This window comes from Larus michahellis, chromosome 2, assembly GCF_964199755.1.
Source record: "Larus michahellis chromosome 2, bLarMic1.1, whole genome shotgun sequence".
Lineage (NCBI taxonomy): Eukaryota > Metazoa > Chordata > Aves > Charadriiformes > Laridae > Larus > Larus michahellis.
Window position 1 is genome coordinate 145,158,265 of NC_133897.1, and position 23,554 is coordinate 145,181,818.

Here is a 23,554-nt window from a genome sequence, read left to right on the forward strand (position 1 = left end):
ACTGGGGTTCCGTGACACCCACCTTGCATGCCATACAGTCCCCTGAACAGACCCACTAAGGGCAGACATTTCATACAGAGATTTGGGAACACTGGGAACTTCATCAAAAATTTTAACAATAAAAAAACCCCACCAACCTGTCTCTTCAAAACACAGAAATCTATCCTCCTGAGAAATACTATGGTAATAATTGATTATGTTATATTTTTATTTACATATATTTTGTATTTTTAGTCAATTTTATAGTGCCGATGGTGTTCTGGAAGAAAGATGGGTCATCTTTACAAAAGGATACAGCTGTAGTGCTGTCTATCTTTCTGTTTCTATGTGCCTTATCAGGTGATATGCTGAAATGTGACTGAAAACTGGTGATTTTCAATTTAGAATATGTCTGGGCAGAAATCCATCTTCTAGGACACCTGTACCAGAAATCAGAAATTTTTCAGCTGTTTAGCAGTCAACTGTAAATTTTCAAAACTTTTCAAGAAAATAAAGGATACATTTTCTTTGCAAAACATTTTTTATTTTTTTATAAGAAACTGCTTTAAGAACCATAGCTGATAGCCCACCAAACAGAGAAAACAGCCAGACTTTAGAAGATGCTGCATATCTTTTTGCTGTTCTTGTTTTATTGACTTATCAATCATAACTTGACACATGATTAGTGTAGTGTTGGTCAGGACTGATACCTCTCTGTAAGGAGAAAAGGGAAAAATGCCCAAGCATACGAGAAGACTGTGTTCTAAGAAGGGTGACATTACAATGAGGTAAAAACAAACTTTTTTTTTTTAATATTAAAAACAAAACCAAAGATGTATACACTAACTAGTGAGATCTGGGAAAGTACATGGGGGACTTACAGGACTGAAGAAGGAAAGAAATGCAAGCCAACCTTGCTTACTTGCTGAATGAAGCCTCAGCTCCGGATTGCTTACACTGATATTTGTAATGCTACAAGCCAAATCCATCCCCTGTGTAACTGCAGCGTAGGCAATGTAGTAATGCTGAATATGAAATTGGCCTTGAATGCTTTATCACTGATATCTCCAAGTCTTTAAAAAGCAACAGACCTCAGCATGAGTGGCCCATTCATTGAACTGAATCAGCTTCTGGTGGATGTTTTACTTTCCTGGCTAAAGTGCAATGCTAGGCAGATTCATGACGAAAAGTAAGGAAATGCTTACGTTAAATGTTAAAGAGTTGGAAAATGCGTGTTTTATGATGTTATCAGGTGCAGGATTCTTCAGCAAAAAGGTTAAAGTTGCAATTCAGGGAGTGTGTAGCAGTTACTACCCCATGATAACAAAGAGTTACCAAACATCCTCATCCCATTTTATCTGAAACCAACTAGCTGAGAAGGCAGCTTCTGCTCTTGAATCCTATAAAAGAGCTTGAAATACCATGAAGCTAATAGTTGTATTGTGAATCACAAAATCAGTAATAGTTCTGGACAGTTTCCAAGCCAGAACTGACATAAAGAGAAATGTTATATCAGATCATATGTTCACGAGAATAAAAACAAATAACTGCCGAAAAAGGCAATATTGAAGATCGCTGTTTTGTATTCAATGCTTGTTTAAAATCTGCCCGGTGAGAGGGCTGTGACCCACTTCTTCCTTCCCTGCTTTCAGAGGGAAGAAAACTACAAATCCTCACTTACTTTCTCCATAGCACCTCTGCTGGGGAAATGCTTGTCCCGAGCATCCCTGTTGTGAGGCTCTTTCTCTGGTAGCCCCACAAATCAGCTGTTTTCCCCTGTTCTTACCCTCATAGGTCTGGGCACTTTGCAGTGCCTCCCAGCCCACTAGTGTCCCTTAGAGTGCAAGAATATTGTCTCAACGTGCTCTGAGGATTTTGATGAAACACTAAGTATTTATATTTTTCTAAAAAAATTACTGCCATCTTTCAGGATTCTGCCCCATTTTCTAATATATAACAGGTCTTCCCATCAACCCAGTAATTAGCTTTATTGCACACACCCTATGTATCCAGACACACACAAACCAGGAACTTTCCGTGCAACTGTGAGGCTGTCTTGTGTGATTCTCTTCGATGTTTTGCAGTGCTCTTTCTGGCTTCATTTACTATCAGTAGTGGCCAGGCAACTGTCATCTCTTTAACTTAAAAACGATTAAATTACAGCAAAGCAGTGAGTGTCTACACATCTCTCAATAACTTACACATATTAAGCCTGTTCAAAACCTACTTTGAAGTTACACGGCATATACATTTCTTGTGCTCTCCTTTCTCTCTTTCTTTAAAACGACTAATGCTCATATTTTCCTTTTGTGGAAGAACAAGGGTTTAGAACTGCTGATGTAATAATTATGTGCAATTTCTTTTGAATCTAGGTATAATTATCTATGCCATTGGAATAGGAAAAGCAATTGAGGAAGAACTGCTGGAAATTGCTTCTGAGCCATCGTATAAACATCTCTTCTATGCTGAGGATTTCACAGCTATGGAGGACATCAGTGAAGAGCTAAGAGCCCAAATCTGTGAAGGTAACAGTATTCTGCTTTCACTGAGATAGAAGAGGAATGAATGCTTATAGGTTTTCTGCAGGCCTAAAAAGACAATTAGTGTCATACCATAGGTGATAGATCATTGGTGTCAGACACTGCAAGGCATAAGTCATTCATGGTACTTTTTCTGCCCTTTAATATGTGAGGAATATTGACCCTTATTTTATCACCAGGTAAAGGTATATAATAATTGTCTTTCCTCTATTTTCATAAAGGTTGCATAAAATGTACACTTCTGTGCCCAGAAGAATCCATTGCTCCCTCCCCTTTCTGTTTCTACAGTTAAGTCAGCCATGCACCGAACCCCACCCCGCCAAAGAAGCATGATCTACTTCATTAGGAATGTGGAAAAATAATCAGGGATTTAAAAATGTCTTAATGAGAATAAAAAATTACTCTTAAGACCAGTGGCAAAAATCTAAACCACAGCAAAACAAATCATCAAGAGCTGTTGTGCGTATTTATGGAAGACTAAAAATAGTTCCCTGAACATACATTCACAGCTACAAAGAGCGGATCTCAGTTATGCATAAGCTCCAAGTTTTACTCCACAAATGTGGGAGGTTCGTTCCAGAAAGCACCCTTTCTCACTCTGGCACAAGCAGCCTCTATATAAACATTCCCAGCTGAAGTTTTGCAAGGGGAAGGGGGGATGTGAGCTGGGACGAAAGCTGTTCAGCCAGAGAGAGGACAATAAGTCTCTCCCACTCACACGTTCCCAGGACTCAGTATTATTTGTACATTCAAATTGGTACCTGAAGTAAAATTCAGAAACGTCGCTGTGAATATAATAGTAGTCATAGCACTAGAATTGTGCAAGATGATTTGATTTTCACTAGATTTTATTTGGTTGTTTTTCTTGGAATTAAATGCAAACAGGTTTTATTTTCATCTTTAACGTCACTGTGTAAAATTGGCTGGCAAGCAGCAGTGCATTTCTTCCTCATACACATGTCAAGGAACAATCTGGAAAAAAAATTTGAGAATGTTTCCTAGCTTGTATATTCTTTGTTATTCTCTCTGTCCTAAGAAGTCCTAGTTCCATCTTTCTGAAATTCAAAATACTACGATAACACGAAACTAAGTCTGTTAAATTAACCTTCTTATTAGGCAGATAATCTGCTGATGACAGCATGTCATCTTAAAAGCCTGGGGAGACGCCAAAGCCAAAACTATCTGGCAACCGGTATAATAATTCTCGCTCATTAGCAAACCCCAGAGCTCGGTGATGGAAATGCATCCTTCAGGTACCCACGGCAACATTTAGCAACCACGCTTTTCTTTTCTCTTTTTTTTTTTTTAAACTACGTTTCTTACCATATGAAAAGTAAGTAAATCCTGCCCCTTTGTGGCAGTTTCTAGACTGCACCTCTAGTAAGTGGGCAAAGCTGGTGCCTCTCAGCCTCTGTCCTCCTCTTCCTCTCTCACCAACCAACAGGCAATGCCTCACACCTGCCAGCTCAGGACTGACCCAGCCTTGTTTTTCTGGACACTCCAGGACTACTTGTTGCTCATCAACTCACTCCAACAGAAATTCGGCCTCCAACACTGTTACACAAGCTGAAAGTTCTTTTTTTTTTTTCCCCCCTCTGTTTTGGTTTACAACCAAAATTATTTCCTTCCTTTGCAACAGCAGTAATTTCATTTTTACTCCAGCCTTGGTCCTTAACTGAGGACTTTGGAGGCTCCAGCCTGTGAGGGCAGTGGGAGACCCTCTGAACCTCATGGACTCCACTGACAAAGCTTCTCATCCCCAGTCCCAGCTGCGGATGGGCTGCATGTTTCCAAGTAAAGCAGGAGCCCTCCAAATCTCTTTAGGGGTAAGGTTTTTTCCTTTCATTCTGCAAGAAAGCATCAGCCTTGTAGAATAGCTGCTGATTACTATTAATTATTCTTGATGACCAGTAGCAAAAAAAAAAAAAAAAGGTGTTTTCTCTTTTGCCTCTTATTGAGGGGAATTCAGTCGGAAGGTTCCCATTCATTGCTTTGGTTAATGTTCATTTCTCATCTGAGTGGAAGCACTAACGAGGCTACAGCAATGTCATATATAATACGCACTCATCATGATTGCCTCTTCACCCCTGTTCTGAGCATGTGCATTATGGAAGCCTTTAATTACATGGTCACATACTGGTTTTGTCACAAGACCCCATTCCTGATCAGATGACAGTACTCAGCAGTCTGCTGGTTAACATTCTGTTCTCCTTCCAAACTGCGGATCGTTTTCACTGCTCAAATAGTCAGCCACTGCTTTTGAAGACACGCTTTTTTGAAGACACTTTCTCACAGGCTTTTCCTAACACAATACTTAGGTTTTGTTAGAAAACAGACCACTAAAAACAAACACGCAACTTCATCGTTGTTTCCCAACAAAATCGAATATTTACGTTCATGGCACTGACTGCAGCAAGGGACTCGGTTAGAGTTAGCAGCCTTTGTTGCTACTTGTCTGATTATTCACAGCTTTACAAAGCTGATGAGATCAGAAATCTTTGGGCCCCAACCAGTTTCTGAAGCCTGAAGAGGAGGTTCTGAAATGCCCAGTTCCCATCCCCAACTGGAGACCTTCTGCCACACCTCTACCAGTGTATCCATCAGACTTCTCTCCTGGCCCTCACAGCTGAATCCCAATTACTTGTCTATACCAGCCCAGTGTCCAAAGCTCAAACTTTCCAAGTCAGTTCCTTTTCTCTTCCTAGACAGCCTCTAGACTTCTGGAGCAAGTCATTACCCAGGGTCAAATACTCAAGGTTCATCTTAGGTTTCTTCCCTCCTACACTGGAAATCTCACCATCCTTGTTCCCAGTTGATCATTCTTCTGCTAGACTCCTCACCCAGTTTGTTTCATTCCTTACCTCGTGATCTTATCCCACACCTCTCTGCCCTGAACTCTTCTCCAAAATCTGTGTTCCTTCCACCAGCTGGCGCCCGCACAGACTTTTTGATGTATCCAAATATTGTAGTTCTGTCCACCGAACTCTTCTTACTCAACCACTCGCTCATCTCTGTTCATTCCCTGTTCCTCGTGCTCAGGCATTCCAGCCCCTAGCCCGGAGGGTCTCATCTCCTTCCCAGTGCACCTTAGCACAGCTGCATATTATTGTGCATCTGTCAAAATCCACCAGGCCAACAGAGATCCCAATAGCTATAACCAACCTGTGGGGCCCAGAAGCACCTTCCACCTCTCCACTGCATGTTCATGGCGTATCAGCAGAGTTTGCACCACCACCTTTTACCCTCACACGTTCACTTTCAGTGAAGGAACTCTGGGTATATTTGCAGGGAGGGAGTCCCACATGCTCCATCCACCCCCTGGCACAGTTGATCAAGTCGTGCAGTTGTTAAATGTATGTTCTTCAGCTCATCTGGGCCACTGAGGGCTCCACAGTTAAGTGAGGGTGAAGCATTTATTTTCTAGAAAAGGAGCCCATTCCTAAGGAACCAAAGCTGCCTCTACATGACCCTCTTGCGGCAAGAAAGGGATAGTGCACAAAATGACTTCTACATTTAAAACAAATATATATATGTACATATGTACAAAATAGGTTTCCATTTCTCTCTGGACACCCTTTGATTAAGAAGATGGGTATGTGGGGTCTGAAATAAATTCCTACATTTTAAAGGCCATACTTCGTGAATTAGAAATTTGTATTCTTGCTTATAAGTGTAGCGCATCAAATAAACTCTACTGCCCCCCTCTCACCTACACATTCCAAACGCCCTGATCGGTATTTCCCATTATAAAGGAGAAAACTGAAGGAGAGCAAGAAATTTCTTCCTTCTCCAAGCAGTTTTTATTCTTATTCAGTTCACCCAAAAGGACTGATAGATGACAATGAAACATGCAAGAATTTTCACTAAGGAACAGAGTTGGTTGCTGTTATTTCAGATTGCTTTACTACTGATTATCTATTTGTAAAGCACTTCTGGTTTAGGAAGAGCTCCTCTGATAGTCCGAGTTGAAGGGCGTGTCCTGGAGTTGCCATCAACACTGGACCTCTTCTAAACTGCACAGGTATGGGGCATTGTCCAAGTGTTATGAGAGACAAACACCAAGTTACTGGTGAGAAACATCTCCATTTCTAGGGAACGTGAACATTGAATACGAACATTTTTATTGCTCCTTTTGTGATCTCCTTTCTTTCGGCAATTTCTTTCTACCAGCCTTGAAAGAGTCAGCTCACCAGCAGGATCCGGCGTCTGGGAGGTTTCACAAGACTGGTCCACAGCCTTCAGGTTGGCTGTTTTAACTCAGTGTCCTGCTGTCTCCCCAGATCATTGCTAAGTTGCCTCTTCCTGCTGCCTTCTATAGAACCCTAACAATTAATCTATGAGATGTGTTCGTCCCATTCCCCTTCCCACCCCACTCCAAGCCACCCTCCTTTCTGCAATTCAAATCTACTTTATACAAAAAAAATTTGAGTGTCACTGTAACAAATGCATGGCCGCATGCTTCTTACACCATCCAAATGAATTACTTCATGGGGAAACTTGTATTTCAAAACTGTGCTTGATATTTTAAAGCATGTTCAGCTTTCAATCACTTCTGTTTCTCACAGGAACCTTCACAACTCCCTTTCAGTTCTGCAATCCACAACTTAAATCATGTATACAGTAAATACAGCCTAACGGCTAGGTTCCTTTACATCTTTGTATCCCTAGTCCTCTCCATGAATGATCCTCACTGCAATCAGTGAGATTACTCACTAATTAAGGAAAACTCTGTGCATGTGAGTAGAAAAAGAAATGCTGTATAATTAAGTGAAGTGGGTTTGATTTTTAGACTTTTGGGGGGTTTCCTGCAGGACCTGAATCAACCACAATAGCCATCACAGATGTCATTGCCTGTCCCAATCTTGCAGTACACCACAAGTATCTTTTTGAAGACAGTCACACTCATTCAACAAGAACAACAGGTAATCAGGTGACCTTTGTTTAGAATCATCCAGACCGCTTTTTGAATATATAGCCCTCTGTGTTGTGTGCTGTTTTATGCTATTTACAAAGTCTGCCCCAGAGCATTCCTTTGGATGTTGACCTGTTTTGAGAACAGGAAGCTGTATTAAACCTGCTCTGCATTTACAAGTCCTTGTCATTTCCTTACCCACCCCATTCGATTTATTCAGCATTTAGTCTATGCTTGACTGTTTCTGTTTTTCAGCAAAAGCTTCAAAAGATAAAGATCAGTGCAAGTGTGAAAACTTCATGACATTCCAGAACTATGCAACCAATGAAGTACAAAGACTCACCCAACGATATATCCTTTCAGAATAATTGTTTCTTACATATGAGACAAGGGGGGCAGGTTAAAAGAAACAATAGTTATAGCACATCAAGTCTAACCTGTCTCCATAGCTCAAATCAGTCTACTATAATGAAAAGCTAAACTACTTAATAGATAGTGTTAAAAGCCTTGCTTCTTGGAGATTAAGACTTGAAATCTGCCTCTCCTTCATAGTAGGGACCAAAACATCAGGATATATAAGGATCTTAACTTTTAATAATCCCTAACAGTAAACACTTTCAGGGACAGCAAAGAAATGACTGCTCAAATTCAAGACTAACGTTCTTTGCTTTCGATTAGTTCTTCAGATGGTACCAAAATAGCATTTACTGGTGACAGGAGTCAGAATACAGGAGATGTTTCCCTTCTGAACTGCCTGGTGAAGCACCAGATGCAGTGAGTCATTTAAAACAATACTCCAAATAAAGAGGGATTCTGAGGACTGATTAATTTTGCATAAGAAAATACACAGATAAAAATTAGCTATGTGCAGATCAATAGCTTTTTTCCCCCCCACAAGTTAAGTCTGTCTTTTTGAGGGAGCTGTTAGTACAGTAGCCTTTACACCATCTGTAATATCCACCAGATGTCTCAGGAGACAACAGCAGCAGATTGGCAATACAACTTTCTGCAATATTTTGCATCATGCAGTATTTATGCAGGAAATTCCTCTATTTTCTTCATGAAAGCTGCTTCTGCCTAATCAAATAAACAGCAAGATGACATCACATCTTCTATTTAAGTTTTGTAACTGTGTGCAAGATCAACAAGTACTTATTTTCTGCAAAGCAGAGTGCAGTGACACCAACAGCTCATAACAGTGTGTTTCCTAGACAAGAATAGCTTCCGACTGAGGAACCTGTGGCATTAACAGTCCGTCCAGAGTAAGGCTAACAGAGCCCTTGGTGGTCATGACAGCAGGCAAGACCAGAGAGCACTCTTAACCTGATGCAAAATATTGCCTACCAGTTCGGACCTTACCTCCAGCTATTTTGTATAACTGCAGCAGCCAGCCTTACTATATGTTCCACCTTCCCAAGTGAATCCTTCAGTGGGTAGCTTAAGGAATCATGTTCTGATGACTTGACTCACGTTAAATTATTTGATGCAAAGTAGAATTACTTCATAAAGGGGGAGAAAGCTATTGCATAAGGTTATTGCAAGGTGCTTCAAATGCTCATCAACATTTATACTTCTCTGAAAGGACTTCTCCAAAGTCTCAAAATGACTTTGGAGAAAAATCTCTAGGTGATTTCCCACATCCTTTAGAGCGTTATCCAGACATGTGCAGTTCCAACCTAGCTGCTGACAAGAAAGGAGACCACTCCTTCCCCCTTCAGCAGAAGCATTAGCCTCTTTATTGTAATCTCCTGCAGCAGGGCTATGAGGAACTCTGAGCTTACTCAGAATCAAAGAAAACAGGTTAGCAACACGTGTGTTTTTGCTTTCCAATTTGAGCAGGCAAACCTGTGATTTTTTTTTTTTGTTAGAGTCCAAGAAAGACTCCCACTCTTGCTCCTTACTAGCAAGGGGATATATTCTCCTGCTTTCAATGCGATGGGAGTCAGGGGCAGCACAAGGCTGAATTCAATTTGCCTGTCTACCCCAACCAATTTGTAACAGCCTCTTGTCAAAGATCCCACTTTTGTATGTTCAGGTCTCCATTTTGCCTCATGTAAGACCTTAAAACATTGAAATCAAGACACTAGACAAAAAAAGCAAAGAGTGGGGTGGAGCAAGTTAGTCCTTTTAAGGTGGGCCTTCAGTTCTCATGCTAGGTGCCCTCTTCCTCTCAGCGTCCCCTAGCTCCAGCCTTACCATGGCTCTTGGAGAGGTGTAAGCAGTATGGATCTAACCTCCTCCCGCAGCACATAGCATTCCTGTCAGCTGAAGGTGCTTACCAGGAAAGCAATGCTTATCACTGTTTTGCATTGCTACAGTTTACTTCCAATGGAGGCAGCCCTAGGTCCCATGGAGCTTGTTGTGCTCTACTCCACATCTGTCTGTAAACCACTGGCTTTGTAAAAACAGTACCCTATGCTACACCACTACAGGGCAGGAATATAAGATCATGAGCAGACATTCTTGCTGCAGTCATGGAGCTCCATACAGTTTTATAATCTACTATTAGCTTACATGTAGTTTCCATGTGATTAAGTGAAACATTTTTTAAACAGCATTACTTAAGATAAATATTCAGCTTCCCCTTTACAATAGAGGAAAATGGGCGGTTTACAGAACCACCAGCCTCTTTAATAAGCTGCAGCCTGAACGCCATGTCAAGGTATGCCCATTAATGAATGGGGCTTCACATAGCTTTCTCAAATCAGCTGATCAAAGCAGAACAAGAAAATACAGGGGAGTATTAGATCAGAAACTACCGGGAGTCAGAGAGAGTAACAGAGGAGAAACAAGAGCAAGTTTATGGAGCATAGCAATCAGGCAGCTGACACTGTTTTTCTATTAATGCCTGCTGTCAGTAGCTGTCTTTCCTTAACTTTTGTCTACTGGAAGAAATGACGAAGAGAATGGAAGACTTGGAAAACAGGCTAAAATACTGATCAAAATATATACTGTATATTTATACACACAAACTTGTCAGAGCTATTTTCTTAAACTGGTTCAAAGTAAAATAACAAATCCTTGTGTCTGAGACTGAAAAGAGTATTTTGGATCCCTGCATCTATATACTACGTGTTCTGTCTTTCATTGATTGCAGATAATAATGAATTTTTTCTAAATATAAGCAATTTAGTAACTAGCAAAAATTCTAACTAAGCAGAACTAAATAACTGAAATAAGCTACGCAAAATAATAAAATGCTGTTATTTTTTTTGAAGTGAAACCTCCATGTTTTGGAGTACTTTGAGGGTATGAATTTATTTGGCTTGCTTTTCTGTATTTCCCTCCTCCACTCACTCTGCTAGCATTTGAAGCACTGTGTGGATACATACAGTTCTATATATACATACACATATAAAACCAGAACAAGTTGGGACAGCATTCACAGCAACTAGGTTTCACTTATATTCTTCCAACCAGAGTAGACTACTGAAATCAGTTGGAAGTAAAAATAGACATTTATATATTTGTGTCGGAACTGTGATGAAAGTAAGCGGGCAAAGTGGGAAGTTTGCTGGATTATCACGGTATCAGAATCTGATGTTTCAAGTACTTTTCCTCTTACCACATCCAGACAATGTAACTTCTCCCTACTGTCTTTGTCAGCATGCAGCTATTCCCTAACTTTCCTGAATGCAACTAATATTTTAATTATGAAATCATTCTTTGGACAATACAACTAGCTATACGCCTGTTTGTCAAACACAAACGAAACCAGCAAATTGCTTCCAGCCATTCTGGCCAACTGAAGTGCCTTAATGTTTTACTCCTTCCTCTTGGCAGCAACAGCACTTTGCTGCTAACCTTCCTTTCACACCAAGAGCAATAGCTGAACTATCTCTTGAACTGACCCACACCTGTGGCTGAACAGGTAGAGACACCAGCGCTTCCTCCTTTGCTGTAACACACATTGGTTTGCCTCTTTGTTATCTCTAAATGGAAATATACAACTTCATCCATTCTGTACCAGAAACAGAAGTAGTTGCAGCAAAAATCTCAGATAAGCTAATGAGAGTGAATGGATACATAACGGCAAGCTTCAAATATGCTTCAGCATACTTTGGCAAACAGAATGCAAGTTCTGCAAGGATACTGGTACATATTGATTTTCATTATCTGTTTCTTTTATTGCATGTCAGCCAAGCACTGGCACCTCAATTAATAATCACTAGTAAGAAACAACATCCTGCAGTCATGGTCTCACACAGAACAGGCTCAAATCTGTAAGATACCAATGTCTTCAGCAATGGTAACTTGAGAACACCAACTCATCTGTCTAACATAACATCTTCAAAAAATTTTTTAAAAAGAGGACTAATTTAAAATCAGCTGAGAAGTTAATTGGTATCTTATTGAAATGTTACCATGTCTAGCAGCTATCCTATTTGCTATCTGACAGATATATATTCTCTTGGAATGAAAAGACAAAAGGGATAATTTGCAGCAGTAGTACTTTGTAATTGATTTGGTAAAAGTAGTGCAAATATTTTTAGTGTAAACCCTTTTGGGTCCCTCCACCAACCTCCCAAATTTGCTACTATACCTCACATTATGACTTGTTTTTGCATTAGCACTCCAAAAGCAAAAACTAAGGAAGCCCTAGCCTGTTGAGATTTGGCACCATACTTGCCATGATCAAGCCTTACTCCACTTACCTCTCAAGATCCACAACTTCTAGAGACAGAAACAGGCAAGTTTTGTCCTGTGAAGGTTATTTCTAACAGAACAGGAAACACAGCAGTAGTAACGAATCTTCATTTATATAGTTTGTTCCCTAAAACCAGCAAAGGTGTAATACAAATTTTTCTTAAAACAAATCTGTAACCAGTTTTATTGCAGAAATAACACCTTTACAGCATTTACTTCTCACTGGCTTGTTCTGGCATGCTTCTAATGATGTCAGAGTCACCTGTAAAAAAACACCAAAAAACATCATTACAAGAGGACCCACAGAAAGGTCTCTTTTCAGGAATAAGTCAAAGAGTTAAAAAAATTAATCAAAATACAACAAAAAAACCACCCAACAACAAACTGATTCTACAAACAGAAAACAACTTAAAAGCAATACAAAGACAGTCTGTTTAGAAAAAAAGCAAGTAATTTTCATGGCTTGATAAAAAAAGTACTTGTAACTGTATTTTGCTAATCCATACACAGTATTTTTACATTAATTATGTACCTGTCACTAGCATTTACAAAACCAGTACTAGAGGAACAATCTAGTCCTGGAGGACACAATGCATAGTTTTAATATAGCGAATGTCTAGCCTCCCCTGATCACGAAAATATCAGGACAGCGAGAATATTCGCATTACAGAGCAATAATATTTACTTGCACACAGTTAGCCCCCCTTGCCCAACCTAAAAGTAACATTTTGAAAATTAAGTTTACAGCTGGTATTTGAATACAAGCAAGCTAAATAAAGTCTTCTGAAGAAACAGTGAATTCAAACTGACATCACTTGGAGAACATTCTGTGAAAGTTATTACAGACATCATTAAATCCCTGTGCATGCATTTTGGTCAACAAACAGAACAAAAGACCGATTCTTCTCTTAGAAGATTTTGGAAAGAGAATGAGAAGTCACTTAATTAGCAATCTCTGTGAGGAACTCAAGCAACTTTCTTGGACAAAGAGTGCTACTGAATCATAATATTTACATGCAGATTTACAGTTTTGAAATGTTTAATATAGTTTTCAAGCCTGGATTAGTATCCACCTGCATATATTGTTATTTTTGTATATAACACCCTGGGAAGCAGAGCAACTCACAATCCTTTGTCTTAGATTAAGACCAGTCAAACAAGGTTGATGCCCACAGCATGTTGCACAAGCCCATATTCAAGCTGTTGGGCTCAGAAACACGTACCATAAAGTTGCTTCCCGGCACTGAAACCTCATTACAGACTGAAAGGCAGACAAAATGCACACTTACAGCATTTAGCAATAACGGGAGCTATGCGCAAATATAAGCAGCAGTAATTCCAGGTTCTAAGAACCTAGGACTCACAAAAGAACTGAATCTTTGTCAGAGAAAATTATAACTAAGAATTAAACCCAACGGAAAAGGACAGCAAAGTGTGTCATCACCCCTGCACATTACTTGCTCAGTTCAGTGCTGCTCCTCGCAGGTGAACAGAGGAACCACTGATCCATACCCATTTGGTCACTATCCTGCAGAAGAGACATACCTGGGTCGATGATAGCCAGCGTGCACACTCTGTAGTATTTTCCACAGGCTGTGCCCAATTCAATGTTGTTGCCGCTATAATGATGGACACCAGTTTTGGCAAGCATAGCGTAGTACTCGATCTCCGATTTTCTGAAATTCAAGAACTAGGTGTTACAGTACTGACAAACAATTCTGACTGACTGTAATAACGGCAAGAGCAGCTTTAACTCCAATCACACTTAAACCTTACAGTTTTCCTTCCCACCCAGAAAACCACATTTGTTCCTTCCCAGGCAACATCACTACTGTGCTGTGGCTCGAGAACCCTGATCCGGAAGTATGCTGAAGGTATGTAACAGCAACCCACTTCAGAGCGCAACTTAAGGTTGCTCCTACGCATGCTTATTTCTATAGGAAATAAGGGGATTCAGGACTTACACACTTCCGGAAGGTTGCAGGAGCTAAGCCAAAGTGCATAAACAATGCCCCTTATTAATGCTGATACCCAGTGGCCAGATGCTGAACTGAGATATGACTGCCGCTAGCTGTGAAAGAAACTGCGTCAATCTATACGCCCTTCTCTTCTGACTTCCATCAGGAGACTCTAGTGGTCAATATAGTTCCTCAAACATTTTTGGGATCCCCACTAATGTGTTGCCTACTCTAACAGTCCTGCCATTTCTCAATTATCTGATTTTTGGTTTTCTGCATTTGCAGTTTCCTGAATCTGTCAATATCCCTTGAAGACAAAAAGGGAACAGAAATTCAACAAGGAAAACGTAAGGAAGGTAGTAAAGATTTTTCCCCAAAAAAACCAGTTTCACTGGCCAGGAACTTATAACTCAAGTCAGGAATTTATAACTCAGACAGCAAATTTTGTGTGCTTCAAATATTTTAAATCAGTGTCAATTGCCAGTTTTCCTACCTGTAAAATTATTTTCCAATATACTACTTTGAAAAAACACAGGAATTCAGCCGAATGCTATCACAGTGTGAATAGCTACAGTATAGCTGAATAGTTACAGTATCTTTGTTAGTGCAAACTCTTTGAATTAGAAAGCTAGAAAAACATTGGGAAGCATTTCAACCCATCCAGACCTAAAATCATTATACACCAAACAACCCATCACACTTATTTCATAGCACTCTGGAATATGCCAGCAAAGTACTCTGCATTAATCATTCACTGGTAGCAATTAACATGAAGTATACACGGTACTTGTACAAAGAACCGGTCTTAGTTTTAAAGGGAATTGTTTTTTCATACATCTGCTTACCTCAAAGCAGGACAGTTGTTGGCTAGGATGACCAACTTGGCTTTGCCCTGCCGAATCATTTTTAGAGTCTGTTTGTATCCTAGCACATATTTACCGCTTTTCATAACCAGCTGAAGCCTAGAGTTTATGGACTCCAGGGACTTTTTCTGAAAAAAGAAAAAAAATGTAGAAAAACATTACTGGATATTACTTTACATTTCACAAAATGGCAGAGAATATAAGAAAACAAAGGAATTCCAAATACAAGCAATCTCTTAATAATTTCCCTATGATTTGCAATGCAGAATAAGAAGAGTCAGCCTACCGTGAGTATAAGAAATCTTGCACAGAAGGGGGCTGCTGATACTACATTTTCCCAACTTCATGAATATACCTCTTACCCACGTGTCTTACAATAGAAAAATACATCTTAAAGGACTATTGCTGCTATCTATGTTAATCAGTAATATCTGGATGTACTTGACAAGCCTTTAACAAAGCTCAGCTAGTCAAGTCCAAGTAAAAACTACCACTGCCTTGCAAATGTAAGCCAGATTTGGGGTATGTCTATTCCCGGGGTGCACACTACTAGCGTTATATCAGTTAGCAGAAACAAGCAGATACATGCAATATGAGCCGTCATTCCAACAGAATAATGTGGTGCTGATGGCAACAGGTAAGTGCACTTGCAAGGAGGCACACCACCATCTTACAAGAAACCCACAGGTGCCAGAGTCGCTCTAAGAAAAAGGCCAGAAAATGCAAAAGCCGACCTCCACCCGCACTACGAACTCAGCACCAGCTCCCCCTTCCTCCAGATAGCACAGGCGCCCTGTAAGCAGCCCGGGACAGTACACAGGAGGGAACCGAGGACAGAGAAGCCGGGGGGAGGCGGCCGCAGGGCGCGGCTGGCAGCCTGTGCCAGGAGAGCACGGCGAGGGCCGCGACAGGCCCCTCCGGCTGTGCCCAGGCCCTCCCGCTGCCCTCGGCCCCTGCCCCGGACCTCGCCGGGGCCCACTCTGCCTCACCAACCCCCTCCGCCGCCCCCTCCCGCGCAGCGCCCGCCGCCGGCCGAGGCCGGGCCGCCGCCACGTGAAGCCGGCGCGGCCGGCTCCCACTCACCGTCTTCTTCGCGGCCACCATTGTTGCTGCCTACCGTCGGGTCGCGTCGGACGGTACCTGGAAGAGAGCGGTGAACGGGGGGAGGCGTTAGCAGCCAGCAGCGGCCCCTCCGCGCCCGCCCGCGCCGCCCCAGCCGAGCCCCACTCACCGAAGACGCGCCGCCAAGATGGCCGGGCCGCCAGAAAGGACCGGGCTCCCACAAGGCATCGCGGATCACCGCGCCGCAGGTCTCGCGAGAGCCGCGCGCAGCCTTCCCGGCGCGGGGGGCGGGACCAGCCGGACGTGCCGCGGCGGGGGGCCGCCATGGCGGTTGCGGCGCAGTAGGCTCTGCGGGGTTGTGTGGCCGCCCGCTTTTGTCCGCCCTCCCCTTCCCCAGGCGCGTCAGTCTCCCGTGTTTCAGGGAGCGATTTTAAATGCCCCCTTTTCCCGTCACAGCCATGTGGCAGGCGTCAGGTGCTGGTCAAGGAAGGCCCTTACAGGGAGAGTCTCAAGGGTCCTGAGTCTCCCGTTCCCTGTGGAGATGTCACTGCTGCCACAGGGCCGGTGTGGGGAGTTACAGCGGCCTTCAACTACCTAAAGGGGGCCTAGGGCAAAGATGGGGGAGGACCCTTTATCAGAGAGCATAGCGATAAGATGAGGGGAAACAGCTTTAAACTGAAAGGGGGGAGATTTGGATTAGATATTAGGAAGAAATTCTTTATTCTGAGGATGGTGAGGCACTGGCCCAGGTTGCCCAGGGAAGTTGAGGCCCCATCCCTGGAAGTGTTCAAGGCCAGGCTGGATGGGGCTTTGAGCAGCCTGGTCTAGTGGGAGGTGTCCCTGCCCAGGGCAGGAGGGGGGGGTGGAACTAGATGATCTGTAAGGTCCCTTCCAGCTCAAACCATTCTGTGATTCTATGACACTGAGTTTGGGAATAGCTCTGAGCCTGAGGCTGCCTGTATTAGCAGGTTCAGGCTTGGCTCTGAAGTCTTGGAGTCACGGTGCAGAGAAACCTTCTCCTGCCCCCTGTGGGCTCTGGAAAGCATCAGCTTGAAAATCACCTCGCTGAACACACACGCACTAGCTGTGAACATGGCTATGACGGGAGGTTCTCAGTTTCAGGCTAAGAGCAGTTGATGCCACAGTGGTGTCCGGCCTGGGACAGCCACCCCGGGTGGGTGCAGGGAGGAGCAGCGAGCACCAGTTCAGTTGGCGCCTGCCGGGGCATTGTGGGGGTGAGCAATGTAGGTGTTTGGGGGGTTCCCCTGCGACACCCCCCGAGCAGGAGGCTCAGGGGTCCACCCACAGGACAGCAAGTCTTCTACTGGTATGACTTCATGTTCTTCATGCTCAAAATACTTGTAACAGGATCACCTTCTCAGTGACAAGCAACCTTTGGTGAAAATGCACACCATCATCCCAACTATTTTTTCTCTGTAGACACTGGCTAACAACCTTAGGTTTTGTCCAATCCATTTCAGCACCTAGATTAAGATCTAAGCTGCTAACACTGAGATAAAGATGAGATAAAGGTATGTTAGAAAAAATATCACCAAACTCAAGTGGAGCTTAAATATCCCAGGTGAAACTCAGACATTGGTCCATCTCTAATTGTAAAGTCCTCTGGGAATAATTTCTAGATTAAGCACATAGAAATAATATATGTAATATATAAATAATAGTATAAAAATGTTACATTTTGGTCTGTCCCTAAAGTCCATTTTCACTTGCTGAAACAAAATAATTTTCAGCCTTTTACAGAGTATAATTAAATCAATTTTGAAGTGTAGTTCAAGCTTTTATTTTCTTTGGCAGCTGAAAAGTAAACTCCATTCTACATCTCATTCTTTTCTTGTTCCGCTTCCTCTCTGTGTCCCAGCACTCAGGTGCATTGCTGCTGTTATATTGCTACGATCAAATTGTGACTTTTAATTCTTCAAACTTTTACCTGGTTGGATGTGATCCTGGCAAAAGAATATAAAGCTCAGGGGGCCTGCTGAAGTCCTCGGTGCGCTTCCTTTCAACTGACTATGCCAGGTTTTATTTTATCTTGCAAAATGTGGGAGCCGTGCATGGCCCCGGGAGAGGGAGCTGTTTTCAAGGGTACCCTTGCAACCTCTGCTCAGATTAGGGGAGAATGCAGTACGTTCCTTAAGAGCTTCTAAAACTAGTTTTTTACAGTGATGTGTTTTTTAAAAAAACCCCTGTATTTCCTGACAAACACTTTGGTCATTGGAGCCCAAATTCTGTCCCTAAGTCTGGGTGGAAAAAGAATCGGGGGGAGGAATACATGCAGAAATGGGCAGTATTGTCTCTCACCCCCCAAATCTCCCTTCTGTGGTCATGACAGTCACTCCTGGGGTCTGTGGTCCATAAAATGTCCTTTATAAAGGCAAAGGGCCAGTCCGAGTCAGCTGAAAGCAACACAGAAGGAAGGAAAAGCTTTGGCCCCACCAAAGGTCTTTAAACAGTATTTTACAGCCACTGTTTTGTTAAAAATCAGCAGCTGGGAATGGATGGGCATTTACCATGCAGGTGTTTGAGAATTAAAGCATGGGGGAAGGCAGGTCAGGCAGAGTTTGGCACCCAGGCACCCTCCGCAGGGGATGCTGAGCTGCCCTCCATGGCGAGGCCGTGATACAGCAGAAATAAGAGGGAGAGAAGCAGCAGACAACGTCTCCATCTCCAACAAACAAGTCTCAAGATGGAGAGATCCAGGGAGCAGCTGGCAACCTCAGGAAAAGCAGCATTACTTCTGCCTGCGTGAACAGCAGCCATCATGGCCACGTCCAGCCCTCCCGTCTGGGTGTTACCTGGCTCAGGAGCTGCTGCTCAGTTCAGCAGTGAAGACGAGCATATGGGGAGGGAATGGGGGGGAAAGCAGGGCCATTCCGTCCTCACTGCTTCTCCCACCCTGGCCTTACTCTGTGCTTGCCTAGTGAGAGGGCAGGGGCAGGGTTTCCAATGGAGAGGGAGATAATTTAATTCAAATCTGGAGAGTAGTGGGCTTGAAGGAGGTCTCTCACCACCTTTTCCACCTTAAAATGCTGATAAGGTTGTATAAGAAAGCATCAGTTAGAGGCATGAATTAGGAGAGTGAGAGCAGTGGGAGAAAAGTCACTGGTGGAGCATTGCCCTTTCACAAAAATTGGGATAACTTCATCATTTTGGGCCTGGAGGAAAATGAAACCGGTTCAGTGTATCTGAGAAAATCTGAGAACAATTATGTTCTAGAAGATGGAAAATATCTAAGATCATAAAAAAGCCTTATTTTCTTTGAGTCTGGACATGTGATCACAGATTCCTGAGTCATGACTGGAGTGTCCTGGTTTGAGGTCCCAAACCACAACACTGGGGTAACAGTCTAACGGCCATCCTTTAGCTGGGGCCACAACTTCATGATATATCGACTTCAGTAAAGGTGGTAGCTGAATGAATTCCCACCCTGAGCATTTTTTTTTTTCCCCAGAGCTGTTTTTAAGTCAAGTCAGTGCTTGGTTTGGTAACACATCCCACAGCAGTACTGACACAGCAGGTGGGAAGTCCTGCTGGGGGTGGCAATGGGTGGCCGGGGAGGGGGAGGCGGAAGGGCAAGGCAGGCAGCTCCGGCGGCAGCACTGACACCAACACCAACGTATCAGCAAACAACAGTGCGAGCCATGGTGGCCCGGTGGCCTCAGTACTCTTACTTGAGGACAGAGAAGCAAGTGCATGTGTTTTCCTCCGCAGTTGGGGTCACCCGCGGGGTCTCTTGCAGCAGTTGAGCTGCAAGGAGTAAGCACTGGGTGTACTGCGGGTGCAGGGCTGTCCGTGCTGCACAGGCACACGCGTTTCTGCAGAGAAATCCCAAAGCAACCTTTCCTCCACATTAGAGAACCCCAAACGTTGTCCCTTCAAATGCAATGGTACTAATACTTGTTAATAGGGTGGTCTTGTTGCTCACTGAAAAATGACACGTGAGCCGATGACAGTAAAATGAGGCACTTCAGAAAAGAGGTACATGTGCCAATTACATGTGCTGTGTCGTTACCTGAGAGAAAAGAATGGAAAGAAGAAGAGAAAAAGAAGAAAGAGAAAAAAATAATACTGAAGTCTAAAAAATGAGCGGTATATAGATATCCTGTGGCACAGCCTGGAATGGATTATTCTGTTAAGTTCTCTGAACTTATGAGATCTTTATACCACTGAAGCGGCAGCACTGATGACCCTGAGAGAAAGTGGGATCACCCTGACAGCCGGGAACACCTGAAGCTGTACCCCCGTTCCCTGAGCATCGGCAGGTCATGGGTAGAGCTCAGGACTTGCTCCTTGCTGGAGTCGCTGGGTGCCTGAGAGGGTAGCGGGTACTGACCATTCCCTTACCAGCAAAGAACCAGGAAATGTGTGATGGGATTCAGGGGGAACTTTTGAGTCCTAACCTCCAAAACCCCCTGCAAGGGGGAGGCAGCGTATCTTTATCTGTCCTTCACCTGCAAGAGGACCTACACTAACCCTGAAAGATAAGATTCGTTTCAAAAAAGAAGAGTGATCTTCTGAAAAGCTAGGCATACATCTTTATTTTACGGATATGACCAAAACGTGCTATTTTGATAGGATGAAAATATGCAAAAATACAATCCTGTTCTTACTTACATTTTTAGTCCTGTCAGAACCCCTGCACAGTTACACAACAACATTGTGTGAACACCTGCAGCCATTGTCTTCTCCTTTTGCACTTGTCAGGGCTATTAGAAGTGACAGACTGTGTTCTCTGATAATCATCGCATTTACAGCAAATGCAAACATGTTCAGCCGATTTTCACAGGGTCATGCACCGAACTATCCGCTGTATTTTCAGGCAGAGAAATGCAGCGCGCTGTTTCAGATTGCTGGGAATTTGTAATCCCAGTAATGCACAGGTCTGCTGGATCCAGATGCAGACCTCTCCTCCGACACCCTTCCAGCAGCTTTGAGGAAGGGAGGAAGGAAAGAAAAGAGCTGTAAAGGAAAATGGTCCAAATGCAGAAAGGTTATCTCATTAGGGAAGAGGGAAAATCTTGAGGTTAAATACCGTCTATCATGACTACCTGGATATCTGCACACCTTGATACACTTTCAGTAAAAGAATGCTAGGGAGTATGTGTGTATGAACATACATAAATCTATACATATATAATACACAGATATGGGTACATACATGTGTAACAAGCTTAAAGATAGTGCCAGTACAACCAGATATTTACATTTTCTAAGGTCCAAATTGTGCAGAAATCCACAGGTGCAGATTTCTAAAGATAGTAGTTAGTCTGATAAGAAGATCTTCAGATTCTCACCTTTCCTGGAAACTACAAGGTATGTCCTAGCAGCTAAGCTGCCATCCCCAGCAAAACAGAAATAGCAGTTTCAGAAGGCAGTTCTCTGCAGTTCTTAAATCAGCATCACAGAGCAGCCTTCACCGGAGCTACACAAATTCACACCAGTGGAACATTTAGCCCAAATTATTGGCCACAATAAACAATTTAGAATATTTTATTGCTTGGTCACTACTGGTCTTTTTGTACAGAATAGCCAAAGAGTTGAGAAAAGGAGTCACAGGTTAAAAAAGAAAGCTCATGCTTAATACAGTGTTTGGAAAAGTCTACTGTGACTTGTTAAGTCCCAGGATTTGGGTCTATCAGAAAGCAGATATAAATTTAATAGCTGCAGTAGGAATCATATCCGAAATATGCAAAATTATTAACAGCTACTGAGGTCTGGAATGAGTGAAACAAGCTTGGTCATGTAGTGCTGGACTGGGGAACTTAAAAATTGCCAGGACCTTACAGAAATCTTCACAAAGTTTGCTTTTGGAAGTGTATTTCTGCTTGTGTATAAAAGGACATAGTTTTTTGTTGCTTTACCTCTGGAGATACAACTATCGCTGAACAATCTCAGTTTACATTTTATTTTAATTTCCCCATTTATATAGCTGAATAAAATAAACTGTTTTCCTTTGTAAAAATAACTAGTTCAAGATGATTGTTTAGTTTGTTTGTTGTTAAAGGTCATTTTTTAGCTACTTCAGTACTCCCTTCATTTGGGGCAGTACCGGGATGGTTCAGGTTAGAGAAGGCAGGGAGTCTGTGGAGAGGTGCCCGGCCCAGGGGAAGGGATGGGAAGGCTACCAAGGATTTTCATCTGCCAGCATCATGCTGCAGCCACTGGATGACTTGCAGTAATTTTCTGGGGACTCTGTGGAACCACGAGGCATGGCTTGTGAGTGCCGCTGCTGTAATCCCTGCTCCCATACCCTCTCTGCTCCCAGCCCCTGCCTTGTCCCATCGCCTCTCACCCCGTAACCTCATTTCATTTTCAGTCTCATGCTGGCGTCTCACTTCCCGAATCCTGAGACTCCTACTTCCAAAGCCCCTCACCTTGTGTCTTCACTAGAAAGTGCGTGTCACTACCACTTACCCTGGCCAATAGGTGAGCATGCTACCACAGGGATACAAACTATCTAGAAAGTAGAAATAAAAAGTTTGAGCCAAACTGGCATCGGCCCCAGCCGTGTCCTGGCCTCAGTGGTGTTTGCTTGGACTTAGAGAGGCTTAAAGAAGGGAGCGTGCACCAGTTTGTGTTTGCACAGTGAACTCTTGCCCCCATGGTGAACCCATGGAGTTACCGCTTTCGGTGGAGGGGTGACCATCTTGGTGCTCCCAGCAAGGCAGGACAACGGCACAGAGGCCACTGTGGAGCAGCGCGTTATCCCACGGGAATGTGTCTGTGCTGAGTGATCTGCAGAGGGCACACGTTGTCCAAGCCTGACGTGGTACGTGGCAGTACAGCTGATACACCCCGCAGCCTTGTCCTACCGTGGCCCTACCTATGTCCAGCTCCAGCACTGGCCCTGTTGTGTCCAGTCTTCCTGCTCAAAAGATGCAACCTCTCCTTTAGGCGTGGGAGGAGGGAAGACGACCATGAAATTGTTATCTAGCGATTCCAGGAGTCACCTGCCAAATGGCCCTTGGGTTCTCATTCTTACTGCTGTGCCTTATCCAAGGCCTGTTTAAAGAACATGAAGTGCAGCGCAGCCCTGGCCCCCCCGGTGAGCGCCCTTGGCTGCCGATACATGCCCACACGTGTTCCCTCTCTGGCCTCGTAAATCTTGAATTCCTTTCTCCACTGTTTCAGTAAGATGGATGGTGGGCGCACTCTGCACAGCTCACCCTTTGATTAGGACACAGAGGGAAGAAGGTACAAAGCTCCACAGGCAGAAGAAGGAACTGAATGTAGCTTTCCCTTTTTTATTTTCCTCAGTGCCCAGTGCCCGACGAGTCTGTCCCGGCGGCCTGGCCACCTTGCTTTGTTCTCTGAAAGAACACCATAGAAGAAAAGTGGGATATCAGATGTTTGCCATCTCTCTCTGGCACATGTGCCATCTGCAGGCACAGACGCTTCTGCTTTCATACCTGTGGCAGCAGAGCCCGTCTCCGTCGGTAGGCAATTGGTGGGTGCCTGGGTGCCTTCACACGCACATCCACCTCTGATGCTGAGGCACCCGCATCTGTGCTGTAGAGGGAACCCCCAGGTGCTGTGTAGGGAACCAACCTACCTCCCACCACAGAGCCGGCAGGA

At 43.4% G+C, this 23,554-nt stretch overlaps 2 protein-coding genes and 1 non-coding gene across 10 annotated transcripts in view; 1 reads left to right on the forward strand and 2 right to left on the reverse strand.

Annotated features, from left to right (window-relative positions):
* MATN2 (matrilin 2) overlaps nucleotides 1-10,457 on the forward strand; it is a 79,009-nt gene extending 68,552 nt beyond the window's left edge. For 4 of the 8 annotated variants that reach the window (XM_074577496.1, XM_074577497.1, XM_074577495.1 and 1 more), the window contains 5 exons: nucleotides 2,352-2,504; nucleotides 6,690-6,761; nucleotides 7,331-7,441; nucleotides 7,687-7,782; nucleotides 10,318-10,457. In XM_074577496.1, coding sequence (XP_074433597.1) covers nucleotides 2,352-2,504; nucleotides 6,690-6,761; nucleotides 7,331-7,441; nucleotides 7,687-7,782; nucleotides 10,318-10,370 — 485 coding nt within the window. In that variant the 3' untranslated portion in view covers nucleotides 10,371-10,457. The remainder of the gene's footprint in view (nucleotides 1-2,351; nucleotides 2,505-6,689; nucleotides 6,762-7,330; nucleotides 7,442-7,686; nucleotides 7,783-10,317) is intronic. The other 4 variants (XM_074577500.1, XM_074577501.1, XM_074577498.1 and 1 more) reach the window with 1 other exon arrangement.
* A 1,715-nt stretch (nucleotides 10,458-12,172) lies between these two features.
* Nucleotides 12,173-16,219, reverse strand: RPL30 (ribosomal protein L30). Its single transcript, XM_074577504.1, has 5 exons — nucleotides 16,131-16,219; nucleotides 15,983-16,039; nucleotides 14,882-15,027; nucleotides 13,624-13,754; nucleotides 12,173-12,340 (listed from the first exon to the last, which is right to left on the reverse strand). The coding sequence occupies exons 2-5, from the start codon at nucleotides 16,001-16,003 to the stop codon at nucleotides 12,291-12,293; spliced, it is 348 nt and encodes a 115-aa protein (XP_074433605.1). The 5' UTR covers nucleotides 16,004-16,039; nucleotides 16,131-16,219; the 3' UTR covers nucleotides 12,173-12,290.
* On the reverse strand, nucleotides 12,609-12,743 carry LOC141739916 (small nucleolar RNA SNORA72). Its single transcript, XR_012585831.1, has one exon. It is a non-coding gene; the product is annotated as a small nucleolar RNA SNORA72 (small nucleolar RNA).
* Nucleotides 16,220-23,554: the final 7,335 nt, after the last annotated feature.